Raw genomic sequence first — 16,501 nt, forward strand, 5'->3', positions numbered from 1 at the left:
TGATTCAGACTGAATTTAATCTAAAAATATGAAGAGAGAACCAGCATTTGTAAATACATCTTTATTTATTACAGATCCATTTAGAGACAAAAGTGTTTCAGCTGCCACATTGAGAACCATTTATCCTAATTACATATAAAGATCAGGTCATTATAAATATGTATTGACCTCTGAAAATCAATATTTTATTTACACTTGAGACAAAAAATATACAAAACAATAAATCCAGCACCATACGACATTTACTGTTAATTTCTACTATCTCCATTCAACCTTATATTCTAACTACAATAAACGGCACGATTTTGACCTGAACTCTCGCTCACACCTGAGCGCTGACTACAAACTGACCTGCTCGCTCAGTGCAGTAGGTATTGTCCTGACATCTGTTGGGATTTGATTGGTTTTAAGAGTTTTAAAACAGGATTAGAGTAATGCTCTGGGTCTTCACAGGCGATCTATAAGTAGAAACAAGCTGCTCCGAAGGAAAACACAGCCAAGATGTTGCGCTCACCTGTTTCACGGTAAACAAGGAGCATGAACTACACACTTGGCAGTTAGTTCAAATGACGTGATAGTGTATGATAGAGCTATGGCAAAGTCAAAATTTAGGCACCATAGACAATGTAGCCCAACAATTTGCAGTTACTTTGACTAAAAAAAATGCCCTTAGTGCTTGCTTTTTCTGATCGCCCCTACAGAATGGGACAATTCTGACCGCAAAAATCGTACAGTAAATCCAACATGTCGGGCTCCTGGAGCCTTCTATTTAGAGCGCCCTGACCTCTCACAGGTTGAGCAACTACAACCTCACCATCAGGGGGAGGCTCTGTCGCGGGGTGCACTTTGTTATCCATCATCTTAAATTCAGTAATGCTGACCCCCGGCAGCTTGCCGTTCCTCTCTGCCCTCGTTTTGGTGATGTCTGAATCACCCTTCGTCTCTACAGTAGTCCCTCCATTCATGCTGCTCTTGGTAACTGCGTTCAAGTCGTCCTGGCAGACGTCCGAGTCGGTAGCGTGGGGTAAAGAGAAGTATGTGCACTTGCTTGATAATGACTTACTCTTGTCCTCCTGCTCAGACTTTGTGCTAAACAGGGAACGGGAGCTTTTCTCAGTGCTCTCATGAATCCCTTCTCCTTGAGGAGAGGTCGGATAGGCTGTGTTGATTCCAGCTGGTTCCGAAACTGACTTTCTGATCATCGTGTTCTCCCTGAGGAGCCATCGTCCATTTTCAACAGGAACACCATCTCCTGGTCTGACTTGTGTATTAAAAGCGATGCATCGTGTTGCTTCGCCCAAGGTGTCCAGTGCATTATTGGAGCTAAAGTAAGACAACTCAGACATCGCTTTGGCCCGTGCGGCGTGGAAGGGAGAGAAAATGTTTGACTGTTCATTTGCTTTCTGTTTTGGCACAGATGGGAGCATTTTGCCTCCATCATCATCAGGATTAACATCTTTCTTACCGTAAAGCCTTTCAATTGTCCTTCTCACGAATCCTTTAGTGATAGTTTTCCGTGCGGAGTCATCTTCACTGCCAGACAGGTCGCTGGAAGTCTGAGACTGATACCCACCACTAACTGAAGTCTCTGCTCTTAGCTCGGACAGTTCTGCCGTATTGGGGCTTGGGAAGCGTCCATGCTGGATATCTGTGGCGCTCTTTGCCAGGAACATTTCCCTGATGGATCGGACCCTGTTACCTTCTGGTTCTGTGGTTATGACACCACTGGAATCGTAGCTAAACGATAGGGACGACTGAGGAGCCGATCGGGTGCCTAGAGCCGACTCGGATGTGGGCAGCTCTGAATCTTCCCCATCTGAATCAAGATGGGCATGTCTTTGTGAGAAACGTCTCATGGGCGAACGTGTTGCTGCGTTCTTCCTGTTCTGTGCATCAGCTACTTGCTTTTCCAGAAGAATCACTCTCTCCGCAATTGATTGGGATATTTTTTCTTTACCTGGATGTTTGACTGCCTTCTCGCATTCGTTACGCAAAGAAGCAGGGTCTTCATATTCTATGTATCCGTCCATGGGACTATGTTCCTCTTCTGAACTGGACTCTTTGCCATAGTAGCTTAGTTCCTCTTCATTTGAGCTGCTAATCTGCTCATCTTCATCTTTTGCTTCCTCTTCAGCTGCACGTTCGTCACAGCTGCTGTGGTCAGTCCGACTATCTGCACTAAATCTGCAATGCTGCACTGTAACATCAGACTTGTCTTTTTGGGTATATGAATCTTGATTTTCTACCAACCTGTCTAAATCCTCTTCGACACTATTCCGACTTTGTTTCTCATCACAAGCTTGTATTTTATCAGCGTAGGAGTCTTCATCTTCTGAACTGACTTCCTCTTTCTCCTCTTTCAAAGCGTTGAGCCCATCACATTTCTTTGCTTCATCTGGAGGTTCTCGGAGGTGTGCTTCCTCCCCAAAACTCCGTTCCTCAACCTCATTGCAGGACAATCTTTCTTCAGCAACATCCTCTAGTTCTCTATATTCATTCTCAGACAACTCTTCCTCAGAAAGTGGCTCACACACATCTGAGTAACCTCCACAGCCTGCATTACGCTGCTGCTCATCTTCTGAATTAGATGGACTCTCATGATGGGACAAAGCATCTTGGCTCATCTCTGTACACTCAACCTTTGAATGCTTCTCCTCTGACAGACACTGGTTTTGACTCTCTGGGCTGGACATTCTTCTGTTCTCTTTTACATTCAGTTGTACGTAGTAACAGGATTTGGATTGCTTGTCCTGTTCCTCCTCAGAATGATTTTCAGAGCTGAAGAAGTCGTCACCTTCCTTGCTGTTCTGTTTAACACTTTCTCGACTTGATTTGCTCTCATCATGCTCTTCTTGCTCACGTTCTTGATTTGTATCCCCAGAAAACTGAATACCCTTCGCGTTATCGTCTACAAACAATACTTTACTGTAAAGCTGACTTTCCTCATTTGGTTCAGCTGGTGGGCATTTGGTCTCACCATTCACCCCATATTTGCTGTCTCCAGTTGCCTCATCGGTTGACAGACTAGACTTCTTTACTTCATCTCCAGCCGAAAGGAAAGACAGCTCCTCCTTGAGTTTCTCAGGCATGCCAAGACGATCCACGATCTCATCAATAACATTTTCACTGATACCTCTGTCCTTTCCAGCACAAGCTAAAGAAGCAAGTTCTCGCTCTGAGTGATTTGGTATTGAGCTGCGACTGTCACTGAGTTCCTGAAAACACCTCCAACATTGCAGGAGCTGCTCTGAAGCCGATCGCTGTAAATTGGACAATCTAATATTCAAATAGTGGGAATCTTCGATGCCGGCAATTTCTCTGAGAGACGCAATCATTTTTAAAGTCTCGTCACAGCTGACTTCGCTTGCATTCAGCTCCTCCATATTTTGCTTGGTTATGCAGTCCTTCAGTGTCATGATGGACAAGAAAGCCAGGAGAGCTTTAGATGATGACCCAAACGTAGAGGCCACATGAGAGGAGAAGTCAGGCAGGCTGTTTGACTTTTCCAGACATGGTGGACTTTTGTTCTGTATCATTTGTCTAATCAACTTTATTGAAGAACAAACCTCTTCAAGCACGGGCTTCGTCTTTGGTTGTGGCGTTTTTTGTGTTTCGGGCATGGACCCTTCTGAGATGATGTCTTCTGTTTTGTCAGGTGTGTCCAACTTATTGTCACGACCGACATCGGCTTGTGCATCACAAGTTAGCACTTTACCGACCTCAGCAGTCGATTGTGCTGACTGTGGCATTCGGTGACGCTTCCTTTCGGACGATATTTTTGATCGTGATGCGTTGTCTGAGGACAGATTTCTGGACAACACCTTTCTGTTTGCCGTGTGTCTCACAGGAGGAGAGGTTACGTCCAAAGACTGAGAATACGGAGAAGGTGTCTTTTGCAGTTTAGGTTTATTTGGTGTTGCATGTTTTTGTGCACCAATATTTGGTGACAGAGTTTTATCAGAATTGTGTTTATGCGTTGATACTTGAGGGGAATTGTGAGAAAGTTTGGAAGATGATTTCTTGCTTTGTGATCTTCTCTCTGGAGACGGACTGCTTATCTTTTTTTTGTTCCCAATGGTTTTTGGCGACGATGCGTTCTTTTGAATTAAAGGTGATGATTTACTTGTTTTTGCCTCTTTGGATGGAAGATTGTTTGGTGTTAGAGCCTCGCTTGAAGAAACACTGGCTGATGACATTCTCTCTTCAGATGTTAAGCTAGCAGGATACGCAGAAGAACAACATGATGGACTATTTTTCAGATCTACGACAGGGTTTTCTTCTGATTGGGTTTCACCTGGTAGTTGTATCCTTGTTGTAGAGTCTAGCAGCACATGATCACCCTCTACACTGATGGACGTAGGAGATGTGGTTGTCTCTACGGCTGCATTGCTACATAAAGCATATTTATCCACACGGGCCTTTCTTAAAGACATTTTCCTGTCAAGAGACCCATTACTGACCAAAGGGGCCCTTTTGATGGATGGAGTTCTTTGTAATGGTGCTTCCTCGAGTGTGGGAGGAATGTCATTGTAAATTGATGTTGCCATTCCTACTGTGTGGTTGGTAGGTGATACGGCCTGGTTGGATGTAGGAGTGACGGCTAACGGATCATTATCTGACGTTTGACTGCTCATGGATGAGAGCCTGTATAATGGGCTGCTGACCGCTGAGGAAACATCCATCACGAGGTGTTCGCTGCCGGAGAGATCCATGTTTTCAGCGGGTGGCGGTGGAGGTGGCAGCTCCATTGAAAGCGAGTTGAGAGATGTCGTATCTTTGAGCAAAACTTTGACTTGTCTTGATTTATCTTCACTGCCCAATAATATATCCGTTGACTTCTTATTTTTTGAACTCAATTCAGAGCAGTGGTGATTTGATAGAGGCTGATGCTCTTCCACATGATTCTGAGCTAAACTAGTACAGTCTGTTTTGGTTGTATGATTATTGATTGGTTGATTGGTTGTGATTTTCTTCACTGCTTGATTTGAGGATTTGTTTTCAAAAGACTGGACTCTTTCTTTGACAGAAGCTCTTCGTATAATCTCAGCTGGTAGGTCGGTTGTTAGACTTTTTGGTTTTTCTGACGTCTCCTCTAAAATCTTAACTTCCTTTGCCATGACCATCGACTCGTTCTTATTTCCACAGCTGCTGTTTTCTATTTGGACGTGAGAAGTTGCTTCTAATCCTTTGCTTTCCTTATTGTGATCAAGATGAGATTTCTCCAGCCAGGATTCCACATACTCGTTTGTAATAGAACAGGCAGAGCTAAAAGCAGGTGGTGATATGCTTTTGCTGTTCTTATTGTCCTGATGTTCTGATGTCTCTGTTTGGATTCCCCATGTTTGACTTTCTATATTTTGAACACCATTATCTTTGCTTTTTTCGTAAGAAATTTCCTTCCTTTGAGTTTCTTCTAGTGCTGGTGGTCCATCTGGGGCTTTGATAACGTGTTTCGCTGTTTCATCCAACTTTTGTGAGCTCTTTCCTGTAACTCCCTCATTTCCATTCTGTGCTGGTCCCTTTTTCAGCTTCTTTGTGTTCTTTGCTGATTTTTGTTTAGTCCCATAAATTTTCTTAATGAACCCAGCGCTGGAGAAAGTTATTTTCTTATTCTTCGCCGATATTTTTGTGAGCTTTTCTTTCTGTCTCCTCCCTGGTGACACAAGCTGATGAACACGCTTGCTGCTCACTTTAGCTTTCGAGTTTCTTTGTTGGGGCTTTTCTTTGCCCCGTATGGAGTTTGGGGATTGTTGCTGATCGTTTGATGCTCCAGACTTGAATGTGGGCAACGTTGAATCTGATGCTACTGACGTGCTCTCTTCTCTTCTGGTTAAAGGAATCCCAGGACCGGGTGAACCATGTACACAAAGATTTGCGAGGTAACTATCCTGACACGTCGGCTGTTCATATATGTGCAACACGGTTTCAGCAACATCATCGCAGCTAGACTCAGTCTGTAACATCTCTGAGGATTTGATTGTGGATAGATTTCTGCTTTCAGCATTCATAGAGTCTAACCTTCTTGGTTTGGGCACTGGTTTGGTGCTACTCTGTTTGACCATGCAGTATTGCTCGGTCACAGCTCCATTTTCCATTTGCTCTCTGTAGGAGTAAGAACCAATCATGTCTTCCTGGATTCCCTCTGGCATCACTGACGTTACACTCTCCACAGATGCCTGCTTTCTTCTAACCAGCTTGTGTCCTGGCGTTGGAGCTCTCCTCTGGGGCACCACGTTGGTCTGGTCTTTAACATGATCTTCCTCATTACTGCTCTCAGTGAATGCTCCATTGCTCAGCGATGGCAGATCCTTGTCATTGTTAGCCTCAGTTTTGTCCTCATTGGCGTTGATGGAGGCAACAGGACTCTCTAAATCCAGCAAATTTGATTTCAGTGAGAGGATCTCCTGCTCCGCTTCGGGCTCTGATAAACAGTCTCCATTGAGCTGATTGGTCACACTCGAGCGGGACAGAGTGGTCGTCCACTGAACGGTTTCCTCTTCTTTAATTGTCAGTCGCACCCTCATCTCCACCGTCATGCTGCCATCTTGGTTCACTCGAAAAGACTTCTCAATGTCATCGTCCGAAGGCAACAAGCCTTCCTGGCCTCCTCCTTCACTCAGGCAGATATCGTCCTCTGTTTCCGCTACCGACTCTAGAATACGACCCGAGTCCAACTCCACGGAGTTCGTGGGGATACTGGGTAGGTCGCATGAACTTTCTGCAATGGAGTCATGGATCTGGTTCACGATGTATCTTTCGGATGAGGGGGAGAATTTTCTTGACTCTGAATTGTATGATGGAGGCTTCTTTTTCCCTTTTCGGTCAGTCAGAACAGTAAATGTGTAAAAAGAGGGAGGAAGCATGGGAGGAGAAGAAAGAGAAAGATATTACAAACATTATTCATGGAGGATAATATCTGGCAACCATCTAGACAGTGTACTATGTAGGTCATTTACAGTATTACGTATTATATCCATGCCTCAGCACTTCCCCAATCTTCATCCCATGAGAGCAGGTAGATTACAGGAGATGCATGTGTGTGTGTGTGTCACTCAAATAAACGCTGTTAATGAGAATAAAAGCCTCACAAACTAAATGAAATGAACTAATTCTTATGTAGACTTACGGTTAAAAGCCTTTCGCCTCCTGACACCTGATTGATTGGTTGGCAGTGTTGCTGAAACAGGTGATTTCTGTACATTGTAGTTTGCAGGCCTGAATGGCTCCCTGCCTGCAGCCACTACAATACCAGAGCACAGAATCAAGCCTGGAAGACCATCCACCTTCAGAAGAGATGGAAATAAAAGGAGTTGTCATTCTGATTATACTTGACAGTGTTAGCATTGACTAAATAAGAACAGGTCAGGGAAAATGGAAAACTTGAATCTACGTATGCTAGAGGAATGATGCAAATAATAGTATTGCATAAATAGGACATGTCTAAATTATTATTTGTTGAAATTAATTTGTTGAATTTCAGTACTCTTTCAATTTTCAATAGGTCCTTGACCTAAAGCTTTACAGAGCGGTATCCCACAATGCCTTCCTCCGCATTAGGGTGAGTTGCTAAAGAAGCTTACCACTTTCTCTCCTCTTGTGACGGTTATTTATAGGCAAAGTTTAAACCAGTTCTTTATGGGTCAATAATGATGCTGTCAAACTAAAATATGTATATTAGCATTGCAACTGCAAAAAGCACTTTATTGGGATGTCTTTGCTCTTCAACGAATAAATAAATTTGAGAATTGAGAATACATTTTTCTCATGCCTTTCACCTACTGTACTATGTAATCATACTATCAAAGTTTTGCCCTGAGGGCCTTTTAGATGTCAGATTGGGCCTGGAAAGAGTTATCGTTGCACTTTTTCATCTCAACATCACTTCTTTGCTTTCTTTAAATGAGAGTGTAAGATTGTGAAACACTTTTTGTTTCCAGTGGAGAAAACTCACACGTCTGCCGTCAGGTGTGTGTAATTTCACCACACGGAACTGGATGAGCTCAGAGATATATCCCAGTACGGACTCAAAAGTGGTTGTAGTCCTCTTGTGTATCATCACAGTGTATTTCACATTGGGGTTGCCGTTGCGAAAAACCAGTAGCCTCTTTGGCGTTCGAACAACCGCCTTTTTGCGGAGGTTCTGGCCAGGGAAGAACTTGGCCCGCTGCACCGTCCGACGTCTGGAACTAACGGGTCTGGCGTGGTACCATGGAGGCAGCTTCTTCCTGGCATGTGCCAAGTTTATAGGCTTTACCTTACGGCTGTCTGAGCAAATGTAAGATTTCCCATCCTCCAGTTCGCTCAAATCGTGGATTGCGTGGACCCCCCGAGGAGTGGTGATGTTCCTCACCCCAAACGGTAGGGGAACCTTTTTAGAGAGGCTGTCCAGGAGCGCTTCAAAGGTTTTAAAGGTGCGGTTGTTGATGACCATACGTAGGCCACTGAACTGAGGATCTCCGCTTTTGTAGAAGCAGACCCGCTTTGATAGGATGGGTTCGATGATGCTTGGGTGGCGCGGGGTGCCAAAGGAGTGCCCGCTCCCCAATGACTGATCAGGGGGGACCCTGTGGGGCCCCGTCTCATTCATCTTTGCTGATTGGCTGAAAGAAAAAAAAAGTAAAGAATTAGATATTTAGTAGAAATCCGTTTTCATTGATGCCCAGTTGAGTTTTTTTTGGAAATTATAAATGGGAAAATCATGATTTTGATTCTTTTTTTAAAAAAAAGTTCCCCTGTAGATTATTTGGGGAAGATATTTTTACAAAAACAAAACAAATTCTGCTAAAATATTATTATATTATTATAAGAATACAAGAGAAAATGCGTAATTGCTAACCTAAAGAAGAATCAAACAATGTTCGTTTATTATCTGGGACATCAGCACGGAACAGATGAAATCATTTCTGAAGTAAACAGCTGAATGACGTCTTGTAAACATATGTTGTTTACTTTCTGGCCATCAGGTAACATGACCTCACCGCTGGAATCCTGCCACGTGAATGACAGCCTCAATTATTTCATTACCTGGATTTTACCCAGTAGAGAACAACTGATACTGACATAAAGATCATTGTTAGGATATGTGAATAATTTTATACCATATTTAAATATCTTACTTTTAATTGGGAAAAATGTATACAACAATATTATTTATATGATATATGAAAACAAGCCATCTCTGTTGTTTAGTATTAATAGATTATTGTGGGTTTTAAATGAGCCATTATTGTTGTTTTATTCTAAAAGTTTAATAAAGGCTTTTTCAGATACATTTCCATCAACAGAAGTCTTTATATTTTTCAATGTTCCATTTATTTCATCAAAATGTGCAATTATTGCATTTATAATGAGAAAAAAAGTAAGGTTATAACCACAGGTAAATAAGTTAGACCCGGCAAGCAAATAAAAACTCACCTACAATGGCATCATCACATTCCCAGCAGGTCAGAATGAGTCCATTAAACGTTATTCCGAGCTCTACATGATGACTGTCATTGAAGCGACTGCACAGCAACAGTTTATTTCAGGAGACACCATCACGGTTAATTTGCTTAATCTTTGCTCAGAGGTAATCTCCCCCTTCGAGTGCAGCGCTTTGAAATCCTCTTCAGAAAGGTGAGTTGCACAGATGCATGCAGAGCAGTCGCAGCAGAGGTGGGCCGAGGACCTCAGGTTCACCGCTCACACCTTCTAAACAGGTTTCTTAATGCAAAAATAAATGCATAAATAAAACTGATCTTTAGTGAACTATGCTTTTAAAACAAAAAAATTTAATTCCCTCTGATCAGATACAGGTGACATTAAATCCCTTTCAAAAACAGCACCGGTTTAATAGTAGTTTATTTTCTGCACTATTAAACCGACACAAGCAGCTGTTTCAGACTATAATAAAACATCCTTCAATGCTTTAGTATCCGTGTTTTCCTCTTGGTGGAGCCTTGGAGAAGAACCTGAATGAAGATGTGCCTGCAGAAAGACGTACAAATTAGAAGGAGGGCAGCAGATGGTAAATTGGTGTAATATTCGGCCGAGGTTGTAATCTCTTAGAGGACCTCTTACGATTATAAGGATTAAGGGGATCTCTGCTAGCAGAACCCAGAGCTCTTATTGACAAGGACTGGACTGAACAGTCATCAAATGTTTAGACTGTATATTTATAAAAGAGAAAAAAAATCTATTATAAATAACTTGTTATAGAGATTAGTGTAGGGTCATGTGATCTGAACACGTTGGGTGTAAAAATAAAACTCCTTTTAATAGTACACACCTTTTTAGTCCCTTACAAAAATATACATTTATCCTGGACATACTCCTGAGTTTAGAAGGGTAGTTGAGTCCAGTAGATTAGGTTGAATGTATTACTGGAGGGTATTATCCGGTCATGTCCATGCTTAACCATGAACTATCTGGAGTTACGTAACGGTTACCAAAACTCAGTCTATTTCTGTCGTGAATGGGATTAGTCGACTTCATTCCACAGTGACCCCAGAGCGAAAGTTCAGGAATCAGGGGAATACACAAACGTTTCCAGATTTCAAGTGATGACACTGAGTTTACCTCCATAAAAATATGTCAGGTGTTCAGGAGTGAGGAGACATGAGCTAGGGGGAAAAAAAAAATTTCCTGAGCCCAACCAGACGGGTTTTCAGGAATGCCTCCCACGTCGCCCATGACCTGCTCTCAAAACAACAACTACGGGCACAAAAATGTGAAAAATCCTCCAAAGGAAGCTGGGATGGAGGGAAGGGGAGGGGCGGGTTGAACAATGGAGGAAGCCCTCAGAGTAAACAGGTAGGCCCGAAGCCTGCATGCCCCTCATTCCAGCCCTCCGCTGCAGAGATAAGAGACGAGCAAATGTTGAAAACCAGGCGGGCAAAAAACAGCTGGTCGCACTGATACAGCAGTGCAGATCCTGCCAAACATACCCGAATCAGAATGAAAATAGGCCTGAGCTGAAGCGCTGCGCTCAAAGCGGCATGACAGGTAATAGAAACAAATGTCTGAGGCTCCATTTGTCACATAACCCTCCACGTCTCAGAGTTACAACCAACCAGCTGGTGATATGAGTAGGCCTACTGTTATTTTTCCTTCACATGATTACACGTGAAATCACACGCCGCCATGACAGAGATATGTCTCTGCGTTCCGGGTGTATTGTCACCCCTGCCATGCTCTATTTTTAAATCCTTTGCGCCTATACTGCAACTAATTGGCGCCAAGTTAGATTCAAACCTATGCTGTTAATGGGAAAAAATGTGTGATATGTTTTGGCCCTCGTCCTCCCTTCTATATTGGGCCCAGCGTCCTCCATGCAGCTGCTCCTCCAGATCTGTCGGCCTGCGTTCCCATCAAGCACCTCTCTTCAGTCTGCATATATTCCCTTAATTCTAAAGGAAAAGAGCCTCTGCTAAACCCAGGCCGCTTCTGCGTGAAGAAATTCAGGAGTACATTGATGAATGCACGGTAAATAACAACACTTCACTCTGATGTCGTGCCACGTCTGGCCTCTGAAGTCGTGTGAAATGGAACGCCCGGCTCATTTCGTAACCCTTGTAAGATCTGGTTAAAATTCCAAGCGTTTCAGCTGTCAGGAATTCAATTATAAACGATACAGCTGCACTGCATTTTTAAACATCCACTGCAAATTAAAAGCGAGGCGACTGATCCTGCAGACGCTCACGCACGGAATTGTTCTCCCATTTTCCTAAATAGCTACAATAGTGTTGATGAATTACATTTTTAATTTAGAGGTACTTGAGTGCGTGATTTATTTCTTCACAGATTTCCAGCCAAAATATGCTTACTATTAAAAATTCCATTCATTTTCTCCTCCTAACTTCCAGTGGAATTCCCAGGTTTTGAATGAATCCGTGCCAAACGGGACTCATAAGGTCACACCACCGCCTGTCCCCTCCCCGCCAAAACCCCTCACACAGCAGTCAGAGGTCCCCACCCCATCCATTTTGAGCGTTCTGTATCAGCTGTGCCAAGCTTTTAATCTGCCTGGTGACATCCCAGTGTTTCCTGCATAGGACAGAGGGAAAGATAAGCATGCTTCTCTGTGCCGTAAATCACTCCACACTCCCACTCGTTCACTGATATGACCATTATTCAATTAGGCCGCACTCAAACTGACCGCAATTTCTAAATCCACCTACTCCTTTAACGGCGTCTGCTTTAATCGGAAAAAAAAAAGATTTTTGTCACCGCGGACAGTCCGAAATAATAGAACACATTTTGAAGTATTGTAGGATTCCTTTGTTTCATATAAAGAAATATAAGCACCCGGCTTCAAGCCAGTTAAATTAATTTCATGTTTATTTATCTTTCCACTTTATACACTTTGAGTATTGTTTCACATATAAGAAAAAAAGAGGTAATTCACATTAGCATCCAGCCACACTTGCTCACAGAATACAGAATATTAGCATTAACCAAAATCTTACTTCTTTTTTTTGTTATTATTATTTATTGCTATTAATATTTTTATTTTATTTTTTATTATTAAATAATCAGTTTTGCTGTTGACAGAGGTATCACTGGACCAAAGTTAGCAGCTTTATCATTTACATCGATTACAACAAGAAAATAATGACAGTAATTCATCACAGCAGCCCAACAATCCATCTTTCAGGAATATCTTGATTAAAGGATGACAACACAACAAGTTTTTTAAAAACTTGCAGGTGATCTTCAAGTTAAAATGCTAAAGCTAACCCTCTGAATGCCTGCAGACTGTGGGGATAAAGCATCAACACCCCAGCTCCTCTTCAGTAAAATAAACACTGATATGTGCAGAATGCAGACTATTATTCTCCAGAGGGCAGCGGCAGGCCGGGTCCTCCTCACCAAAGGGCTCCATACCACATTAGCTCTGGAGGGCCCGGGCGGAGGGCCAGGCCGCTGACGGGACAACCTGACTGCTCGTGACTCAGATAGCAGCCGGGGGTGAGGAGTGATTTATCCGTCCGTGCTCACATCAGACAACCTTCCTCTGATTAAGGGTCGCTCACCGAGCGGCAGGGCCGAGTGGAGTGGAGAGGGCGAGACAGGCGGCCTCCCAGTGTGAGACACTGGCATCCTGACCCGCCGCACAAATGGACTTTCCAGACGCAGCAAACGGCGCACACACTCAATCACACACACGTTTCCAATAGGCGTACACACAGGAATGTGCATGCACTTTCTTCTTCACTCCTTTATTCATATACGAACCTATAACACACACACACACACACACACTCACCAGAGCCAAGACTAAGAGTTATTGGGCCGGCCTTGACATTCACCAACCCGACAACAAAAGGATGTGGTGAATCTGAGTCTCACACTGTTGGATTTGTTTCTGCAGACTGTTAAAGATCACTGTTCCTGCTGCTCTGGGTTCACAAACGGGTTACACCTCCATCAGTTTCAATGAGGTCCATTGTTTGAACACAGAGTAAGGGACTTTTGCAGGGGTAAAAATGAATGTCAGTGACAAGATTAGTGTTAAAGTTGACGTGTAAGGGGTTTGAGCGAAGAATAATCATAGTTAACTGTCACTGATGAACATAAAATGTCTGGGATATGCTCTGTGTAAGTTTCCATTGTAAGAAACCCATGGAAGATAAGCAGCAGTGTGCCCTGTCCCGTCTGAGTACATCCGAATGCTCCGTCCATTTGGTTATTAAATCATCTAGTAATGTGAATCATGTGCATTACTTCTTGCTCAGATGCTGATTTAAGAAATTCCATAATGAAGCGACACAATGAAATAGACAGAACTTGTTCCACACGTCTAAAAGGAAGCAGTAAACGATGCAGATCATCAATACAGATTAGAATTTTAACAATATGTAGAATATGTCCACCAACTTTATGGCCACACACCCCCCCCACCTCCCCACTGATTTTTACAGCATTCAGGAAAGCTGAGGACAAAAGCTGGAAACATGTTTGATGATAAAAATTTTTTTTTACAATATTCAGGGGACGTATTTTCACATTTTTGTGACCTTTTAACAGCATAGATCACCCCAGTGATCCTCAACGATGATGGAGCTGCAGACAATAATAAGTAGCCTGTGTATGCAAACACACACACACACAAACACACACACACACACACACACGCACGCACGCATGCACGCAGGCACACACACACACACACATACACACACACACACACACACACAACAATACCTTTATCACAATCTGTGATGGGATGAGCATCGGCATGTCAAGATGTCTCCTTTAAATAACAGTCAGTATTTCTGTTATATGATATATCATGGAATTGTATACAGTACTGTATAGTTAATGGGCTATCCTAAATTTTCTACAAGTCTTCTATGTTTGGAAGTCAGGATCTACCGATTCAAATCAATCAGTGGTCATTTTTTATTTAGTTCTCCTCTGTGAATCCACAGAATATTAATAATCTGAATTTTTACAAAATTTTCTCGACAAAACATTTATATTTTATCCCGTTTTGTTTGTCTTTATCTTTACTTTTAAGGATAAACAGGAGTGCGCAGCTTTAGCTCCATTTATGACTCCCATAGATCAATTTTTACTTCCTGGAGAGGGAAAACAGACAAAAGAACAGTTTACCTTTAAATGACAAAATGTTAATTATTATTATTGTCGACATTTTGTCAACAACGTCATCTTATTAGTGTCATCAATAAACCAACATTCAAGAAACATTTTAAGTTTACACACTGTTTTATGTTAGGAGAAGGTATAGTTCCCAGCCTTTTTGAAGAAACATTTTTATTCACTTCTTAAATGACATGCAAGTCATTATGAGTCAGTAGAACAGACCTACACCTGCTAAAGGTTTACAGTACTGTATTAACAGCTTTTACTCCTGTGCACACCTGACCCCTGGTGGCGGCGGCCGGTACCGCAGCAGCTACCTAAGCGCTGACTCCAGTCGTTTATGAAGAAACATAATTTATTTCCAGATGTCTGTGATTGTTATCTGTTGAAGACAGACCCACAGACAGGAGACAGGAGACAGGAGCTGCTAGAGGGAGGACCACACCGTCAGTTTTTTTGGGGAACTGGAAACAGACTGTTTGCTGTTTCAGTGCAAATGTGTTTTTATTTGTTTGAAGTTCATAATCCAGCATCATGAGCACAAATACACTTCCTGTGTAAGAGACAGCTCTCAGACAGCGTTATTTAACAAAAAACAAATAAAGTCTAGACACTGTTCTGGGTGTAGGTTCACTCAATTTAAACATTTTATCAAAAACAAAACAAAAACAAGACACTGTGGTTTAGTGTGAAGAACACTTTTTAAGTAGCTTCATGGCTGCAGCCAAAACTGTTTGAATCTGGAAGTTGTTTGTGAATTCTAGATGGCAGATGTTTAATTTAGTTTATTCTAAAGACTGAAAGAGTCTCAAACACGATTATCTAGATATTATTCTATTGGAAATAAAATATATCAGATAGAATCTCATGGATCTACTGTCGTGAAACCACAAGGAGATAGAAATATTCACAACAAGCACAAATGGTCACTGAGTTCATTTTGCTGACACCAAACAGAGACAGACAAGACTTGTAACATCATTTATATGCGACGTGTCAAATAAATATAGTGTTGTTTTTAAGTCAATAAGAGGAGAAGAAAAAATATATCAGCAGCTCACACACAAAGACTCTTCATTCACACCCACCAATACAATGAGAAAACAAAGGGCAGTTGACCCAGGTCGTGACACTCTGCCCTCTCCCTTCTTTATTTAGACTATATTTTTATGTATTTTTACTTTTTTTAGGAAGTCCTTCCGGCGATTTCCAAAATGGTGCGAGTGGTGTGAATTTCACAGAGCATGGCTTCCTCTCTGATAGAGGATGTTCCCAGCCAATCTTTCATGGATGGTGCATCAGGAGGAGGAAGTGGAGACAGGTGCTCTGGAAGATTCAAAGATCCGCAGAAAAAAAACACCCAAACAGACAATAGTCCACATTTATCATGAGGCCTGCGCCTCAGCTGAGCCTCATTAAATCATTTTAATCAGAGGGATCAGTGGATCCCAAACTTTTTCCACTTCATCAACCCCTCATATATTTCACCTTCTAACCTGCCATCTATTTGTTGATGTTAGCTGCTTCCACATTCGTGATCTAAATCTTTTCTTTTTTTTAAAATAAATATCTATTATATCGAATTCAACTATTTTTTTCATGACCCTTTTAGCTACATCAAAATTGTCACTCTATATTAACGGTAATTAATCATCAGCATCTTCACCTGCAATACATTATTACTGTTTTAGAATTACAATATATTACTGGAAATCAAAAAACAGTTCCTGCCTGTATTTTTGTAAATTTACAGCACAGTAATAAATAAGAGATTCTGAGCATTTTCAATCTTAAAAACACAAGGAATAAGATGTTATCTTCTAGAGCGCTGAACATCTGTCAAAAGAATAAGTAGGATGTAACATCTTTCATTCTCAGATCTTTGGTCACAATATTTCCCATGATGCTCTGCTGT

At 42.0% G+C, this 16,501-nt stretch overlaps 1 protein-coding gene across 2 annotated transcripts; it reads right to left on the reverse strand.

Moving 5' to 3' along the window:
• Positions 1–80: 80 nt before the first annotated feature.
• On the reverse strand, positions 81–9,489 carry LOC137614045 (oxygen-regulated protein 1-like). 2 transcript variants are annotated; one of them, XM_068343520.1, is made up of 4 exons: positions 9,415–9,489; positions 7,952–8,600; positions 7,127–7,283; positions 81–6,814 (listed from the first exon to the last, which is right to left on the reverse strand). In XM_068343520.1, the coding sequence occupies exons 2-4, from the start codon at positions 8,585–8,587 to the stop codon at positions 696–698; spliced, it is 6,912 nt and encodes a 2,303-aa protein (XP_068199621.1). In that variant the 5' UTR covers positions 8,588–8,600; positions 9,415–9,489; the 3' UTR covers positions 81–695. The 2 variants fall into 2 exon arrangements, with proteins under 2 accessions (XP_068199621.1, XP_068199620.1); XM_068343519.1 differs by having other exon boundaries at positions 9,419–9,483.
• Between the last annotated feature and the right edge of the window lie 7,012 nt (positions 9,490–16,501).

This window comes from Antennarius striatus, chromosome 20, assembly GCF_040054535.1.
Source record: "Antennarius striatus isolate MH-2024 chromosome 20, ASM4005453v1, whole genome shotgun sequence".
In the NCBI taxonomy this organism is placed as follows: Eukaryota; Metazoa; Chordata; class Actinopteri; order Lophiiformes; family Antennariidae; genus Antennarius; species Antennarius striatus.